At 45.2% G+C, this 7,359-nt stretch overlaps 1 protein-coding gene across 1 annotated transcript; it reads right to left on the bottom strand.

Moving 5' to 3' along the window:
• Positions 1-1,283: 1,283 nt before the first annotated feature.
• LOC123407290 (serine/threonine-protein phosphatase 4 regulatory subunit 2) lies at positions 1,284-7,047 on the bottom strand. Its single transcript, XM_045100396.1, has 8 exons — positions 6,899-7,047; positions 5,860-6,407; positions 4,046-4,126; positions 3,611-3,659; positions 3,383-3,491; positions 2,419-2,471; positions 2,235-2,297; positions 1,284-2,055 (listed from the first exon to the last, which is right to left on the bottom strand). Exons 2-8 carry the CDS (start codon positions 6,387-6,389, stop codon positions 1,705-1,707), a joined length of 1,236 nt encoding a protein of 411 aa, XP_044956331.1. The 5' UTR covers positions 6,390-6,407; positions 6,899-7,047; the 3' UTR covers positions 1,284-1,704.
• Between the last annotated feature and the right edge of the window lie 312 nt (positions 7,048-7,359).

Genomic DNA, 7,359 nt, shown 5'->3' with positions numbered 1-7,359 from the left:
CCAACCTCCGCCTCCCCGCGCCACCTTCGACTGGTCAGGCCGAAGAAGGAGAAAGAGTCGACGACGCCGCCGGTGGTCGTCAAGCAGGAGCATGTCGAGATGGCCACCAACCTGGACACCGGCCCGGAGTGGTCACGCGACAACTATGTTTGGGAGGAAATGGAGCGCCAGCGCCGCGCTCTGGAGGAGATTGTCGTGCGGTGTCGCGGTCACAAAAAGGCGGCATCATCGTCCTCGGCGACAGCGATGAAGAAACGCCGGTGCAAACCGCCCCCGTCCACAGCGGCGATCCAGGGCAAGGCTGCAGCAAGGACGGCACGCGGGACGACGGTGCGAAGGACGGCGACGACGGCGACAACGATGACGATGACCATAGCGACTACACCGCCTTCTACCAGCTCCTCGGCATGAACAAGACTAGCGGAGGCGACGGAGTTTTTTTTATGTTTTCATGTTTTTTAAGTTTGTACAAATTTTAATGAAATCGCTTAAATTTCGTCCAAAATCGCCTAAATTACTTCAAATTTGGTCTGATTTTAATTTAAAAAACGGCGTGTGAGGGGCGACCTTCGGGGGCAGCTCGGAACCCGAACGCCCCCAAACCGATTTTAGCGTCGGTTCACCCCCAAAAGGCGCTATTTCAGTCGGGGGGGGGGGGGGGAGGAGGGCTGAAGATGCCCTTAATAACACACAATATAAATCCAAGCAATCACCAAGAGGCAATATATTACTCCCTCCTTTTACAAATATAATTTATTCTAATTTCTTTTGAATTGGATGTATATAGATCCATATGTACCCTATATTGAAATATCCAAAACCTTCTATATTTGTTAGTGAAGGGGGTATACTTTCAAGGATCATGATCACGGAAAGGCACCAGGAGACGACTAAATTATCATTTATCTGCATGTGGCTGATAAATCTTAGAACCGTACTCTCCTACTAGTCCAGTAACCATGATTATATGGCTGTAACGCAGCGAAGAAATGCATTTTTAACCTGGATCCAACCTCCAAAATTAAGACGCTGATGATCTATTGCGATTTGAGACACCTGTCACCCGACGCCCAGCCCATGAGGCCGTGAACCAATTCAAAACAGACACAAGGCAATAACTACACAATCCTGGCTAGTGTCACATCGTCAGTTTAACACAAACGTTACTGTCAACATGAGACAGCAGCACAGACATTACTAATACACAAAGCCTGCAACGAGAGAAAATCACGCATACGATGGCGTGCACTCATAAACAACCGCAGATGACAGTGGGGTGAAAATGGGGCAGGAAAGATGTCACTTTCTAATGATGCACAAGTTCACCACAGTACAAGTTGCAAAAAAGAGCAGCCAAATATCCAATTTGTCCAACCTTGCGTACATCATAACTTTTGGCATCTGGAAGTATATGGAGTGAAGTACACACACTTTCAGGTGACAACTAAGGAGAATGTACCATCGCCATTCTGAGTACATTTTTCCTTGGAGAATTTCATTCATCTCAACCATGGTCAAGATATCCATTTCCATCGACGGCTCACTACAAGTTCAAAGCAGATAACACGACCCCCTAATCATATTGTCTATGGGTGCGATTCATGGGAGAACCTCACAGCATAATCGGCTAGTCACCGAGATGTCGCAATAGCTGGATTGTTGAAAGAGCTGCACTAGGTCTTCTGGCCTTCGCTGCGAGTAAGCTCAACTTTGTGAATCTGGAGCTTTTTCACTGGCATTAACTGTTTCACAAGCAACTGCAGTAACTGAGTTGGTGTCGGAGTTATCTGGAATCTGATCAAGCTTCTCCTCCTGCATCTCGACATCATGGCTACCAGGCGACACCTCCGCTTCTGCGTCAGCCATCTCTTCATCACCATCACCTCCTGCATACTGTGTTCCATTGGGCACTGCTGAGGGATGCTCTGCCAGCCTTTCAGGCTCTACATCAACAGAACCTGTGTTTTCTGTGATCACTGGTCCTTCTGAATTTGGCCCATGAGCAGTCGGGTAGGGTTCAGTACACTTAGTTAGGGTAGACGTGACTAGGAGGTTCTGCAAATAACAGAGCTTAAAATTGGTAACAATGATATATTTTATTTTACAAAGAAATATTTTTAACCTATTAGCTGCTATTTCAAGCGACGGTCCAATAAATGGACAAGTCAAGACAGTACATGGTAACACAGCAAAGAACTAGATACTACATGATGGTGGAAGTTCAGTTAGCAAACCTTCTCCAAGGCCAAAGCAAGCTTCGACACTTTTGTGTATGTTCCTTTTGGATCCAACAAAATCTGTCGACACAGAACTAGTGTAAGACTCCTTTTGAAGCAACACCAATGCAACACATAATGAAGGTATAACATTCTGCGAGTAACTGCGTTTAGAAGCGGATTCAAAGGGAAAACTCGTCACCTCACAAAGCCTTTGAAGTGTAAACGGAGGACCCTCTTCAAACCTCAAGAGAGCTGCAGAAATTTGCAAACAAAATGATCACAGATATGTAACATGCTCCACAGAAAGTACGTTGGATATCACCTCTTATAATCTTATATTGAACCAATAAATGTGCAAGGTCTTTTATGAACTCAAGTGGAGATCCACTTCTAAGGCTCCATTATGGTTGTTGGAGTATGCTAATCTCATCTAGTAGAATCGCACTATGACATTTTGGAGATCTACTTCTAAGGCTAGCTGTTCTTTTTAACACAAAATCAAGTTATGTCTGAACAATAACCACCAAAGAATTTATTTTAACCTAAATATGATTTGCTAAAGAACCGCTAGTTTTTTACAACAGTTTGTCCACATCAGCTTTGAAAATAAACACAGCACACTGAGACCAAACTAAGTCTGGGTGTTCAGTGGGAAAAACATAAAATCGAACTCTCTAGCTAAGTGCCGTACCAACAAACAATTCAAAACCCATCTAATGCTGCCCTCATTTTAACTGCACGACATAACTCCAAAGTATAAGATAGAATCACATGACAGGGATTTCTGAAAAGCATGCCAACAATTTTGGTAACATAACTGAAATTTCCCAAACATGCTCTTATTCATGTTCTTAAAAGTATATGTCCAGCTGTATATTTGCGCCTGGACTTCGATGGACATAAAAGTGTCCAGTTCATATTCTTAAATGTCAACACGAGTCGCGCCTGGATTGTGAACCATACTGGATTTAATAAGCTGCACTTAGTGAGAGGACACGAGGAGTCTGGTACCATATGAGATAAAAAGGGCTCGAGAATTACATATATATCATACACTATAGAGAATTTTGTTAAAACTTTAACATCGCAACAGCAACAAATTAAGAATCGAGACAAACTACTTTTGGTAGAATTTGAGACAAATTGAAGATTCATAACAGTACCATCATTGAGCTGGGTAAACAGCTCTGAGTGTGTCTCTCTAAACAAGGAATTCTGTTGCTGCCCATCCTCTCGGATCACCATTTGAGCCTCAGAATATTCACCCAAGACCTTGATATGTGAAACGATGGAAATCAGTTTAGAAGTAAAGCTACTATAATCTGATGAACATATCCAATACAACGATCTAGAAACAATGTGAATCTTTTTGATGGCATACCTCCCCATACCTGCATCAATTGGAGAGACAACAATCTCTTGAGAAAACTCCAGTCGTGCCTGTAAGACCGAAGTTAATCCCAAGGCCAAGAGTAGAAGTAATCCCACTATAGTAATTCTGTCCAAACGCCCCTGACCATATCTCTTGACAACAAAACGTGAACAGCTAAATCAACCTAAAGTTTGGTTCACCTAGAAGGATAAAACTACTAAAAGTAGCACTGAGGTGATTACATCTTTTCAAATGATAGCTATTAACCTAATGAAACACATTTTACCCAAAGAAAAAACACATGAGGAAGAAAACTGAATTACAAATTGCAGACCTGAACACAAATATGAAGCATGAAGTTGCTTGCAACATTCAAGAACATCTAAAGAACATTAAGATTTAAAGTATGTAATCAGGGATTGAAATCTAGGGGGCAATGGATCCAATATTATACCAGAACTTCCCCGTCTCAGCTATAACTTCGATGATGGCTCTCATTTCCTCAGGAGTAACATCGACAGCTCCATCATCATCCCTATAACGAAATACATTTTCCAAATGTTTAGAAAAAAATATAAAAACTGGATTCAGCAACTTGTGTATTTAAATATTAACAAGTTGAAATATCAAAATGGCTAGCTATGTTACTGCAGGGATTAAGATAAGAGTATATGTATGTGTTAAAAGAAAACAAATCCCATCTTACAGTCATAGCACGAATGTTGAAGGTCGAATATATCACTTAATAGTTAAATAAACTTAACCAGATGCAAATCGAGTGTGAGAACATAAAAGGGGAAGGCGTGTACTTGCTCGTCCTGTTATCTTGTGTCCAAACGGATTTTTATTTCTATATTTGAAATGCACTGAATATGCATTAGTGTGAACCATCTATACTTGTATGGGTGAGCCTCACACATACAATGTGTCTTGATATAAGTGAACACTCTCCCACCCCCCTTGTGAGTGACGTGAGAGAATATGCCTAGATATGGTTGCTTGAAGAAAAGAAGATGCACACATCTCATGCCAGATACATGTGGATGAGATAGAATGAGCACTCACCCACACAAAGCACTCATAAACATAAATGCAATTTCTATGTTTGGTGAAATCGGAAGCAATATGGAAATACAAACTTGGTTCCATTCAACCATATCATCAACTCAGCAACAAGCTGACAGCTATCACAATGAATATACAACATCGCCAATACAGTATTGATATGGCATGGGAAATGACAGCAATCACAATTTAGTGATGTAATAGATCTAAACAAACTACAAATTCTAGGGAAATACAGGGTTGGATAAACATTTGAATGCAAATCATACAGACAGTGAGAATGACCCCAAAGAAAAGACATAGCCATGGGGTGAAGAGATAGTGCGAGTCTGCCAGAGAAAATAAGTGAATTGTGCGTTTAATGGACAGAAAAATGTGTGTCAGCACAATGGTTGTTGGATTCTTATTTCACCATTCTTTAACTTTACTTGCATTCAGGTTCGCTGGTATGCACAAGTGTCTACCTGGCCTTGCTTCAAGCTCATACGAACAACCAATGCAGCAATAGCCACGCATCACAGATCCAGGTAATATGGGCATCTTTATGGTCTGTACTCTACTCCCTCCGTTCCTAAATATAAGACTGTTATGACCGGTTTACATTATAACCAGCAAAGGCCCAGTTAAAGCAAGCTGGCCCAGTTATCTTATAGTATTAGGGGCTTAGCCCAGTTTATTATATTTCCTAGCCTAGAGAGATTATATATACTCATGTAAGAGACACCGTTTGAGGTTAAGCAGAATCAATCTATTTGATCGGCTCCTAGCAGGAGCCGGTGCCCTAACCCTAGCCGCCCTATTCTCTCTCTCACGCGTGCGACAACAGCGCCTCGCCACCGGCAGCCGCGCCCAGCACAACGCCAGCCACCCTTCCACCCATATAACCTGCGATCTAGGTCTGGTAGGGATCCTATTCCTATCAAAGACCTTTTAGAGATTTCACTATGGACTACATACGGAGCAAAATGAGTGAATCTACGCTCTAAAATATGTCTATATACATCTGTATGTAGTCCATAGTAAAATCTCTAAAAGGTCTTATATTTCGATACGGAGGGAGTAAATCTCTACCCAAGTACCCATGCATGCACATATAAGTTTCAGTACCTAACAATCATTTAAAGCTTCCGTGAAAAGGAAAATGACAATAATGAAAGCTAGATCTACAGAACCACAGCGGCCACATAAATTTGAATGGATTACCCGTCCTTCCTGTCCTGGGTGGCCGCATCCTCGATAGGATGACCCGCGTCAGCAGCTGCTTCAATCATCACCATGGGTGCTGCCACGCCGTCAGCACGCTGGTCTGCATCTACATCTGCTTCAGTCATCACCATGGGCGCTGCCACGGCGCCAACACGCTGGTCTGCGTCGACAGCCTCCTCTTGAACCACCATAGGCACAGTCGAGCCCTCAACACGCTGGTCTGCGTTGACAGCTGCCTCTGGCACCACCACAGGCACTGCCGAGCCCTCGACATGCTGCTCTGCGTTAACAGCTGCCTCTGGCACCACCATGGGTGCTGTCGAGCCCTCGACATGCTGGTCCGTGTCGACAGCCGCCTCCAGCACCACCATGGGCAATGTCAAGCGCTCGACATGCTGTTCCGCCTCGACAGCCGCCTCTGGCACCACCATGGGCACCGCCGAGCCCTCGACATGCTGACCTGCGTGGTCAGCCACCTCCGGAGCCACCCTGGGCCCCGTCGAGTTCTCCGTTGCCGCACCCTCCATGCCCAACCCTTCCAGTAACTGCAAAATGGCAAAAATTCTTAGACAAGAAATTCAGGTATTCATCACATCGTCCTGGTTCCCTTAAAACACCACAAATCATTCCACATCCTATCTAATCGCAGGCAGTCTCGTTCATCTTCCCCGCCTCTCCCATGGCAGCACTCCTTCCCCATCCCAAACTAACGATTCGTCTCAGCACTAACCGCCACATGCTAGCTCCCCGGCGCCGCGCCACAACCCTAGCTCATGGCCACGACGTCTCCGCGTCCGAATAGCATGCACCACCACCAATCACACCCAAATCACGGAGCGGACGACCGCATCGAGGCAATGGACGGCACCGAACCAGCACCCACGCAGTACCTGCTCGAGCCTCCCCGTGCCCAATCAACAGACGGCGGCAACAAACACGCCCCTGATCCAAACCAGCAGGGGAGGGCTCCGCGAAACCCGAAGGCCGGGAGAGGCGAGAGAGGAGGAGTGTGGGGAAGGGGGGAGGAGGGGCGCACCTAGGACCTTGCTTTCCTGCGGCGGGGGTGGCGGAATGGTGGCCGGTGGGGCGAGCTCCGGGCGGCGGCCTTATGAGCGGCGAGTGGGAGGCCGGCTGCGGGAGGGGCCTGGCTGGCTGGCTGGCTGGCAACCTGGCTAGGGTGGATCAGGACCAGAGAAGTTTGGGTGCGGGCGTACGGCGGCTTCAGGATCGAGTCAGGGGTAAAATGGTCTGTTCAACCCTGGCAGCGGTGGTGGGTCAGGGTAAGTGGTGGGTAGAAAAGGGAAAAACGGACTGGTACGAATATTCAATTCTCAGCCGACGCTCATTGCAAACCAACTTACAGTTAAATGGTAAGTTCAAAAAAAAAAACTTGCAGTTAAATGGTTGAAGAGATTGTGGTATTCTCAATTCATTAGAGTTTAATTCTAGTGTTTATATTTATTTCTGAGTTTATTTTTTAGTTTTCGACGATGCGCA

This window comes from Hordeum vulgare, chromosome 7H (assembly GCF_904849725.1).
Source record: "Hordeum vulgare subsp. vulgare chromosome 7H, MorexV3_pseudomolecules_assembly, whole genome shotgun sequence".
NCBI lineage: Eukaryota > Viridiplantae > Streptophyta > Magnoliopsida > Poales > Poaceae > Hordeum > Hordeum vulgare.
This window is presented reverse-complemented; position numbering and strand designations above follow the sequence as displayed.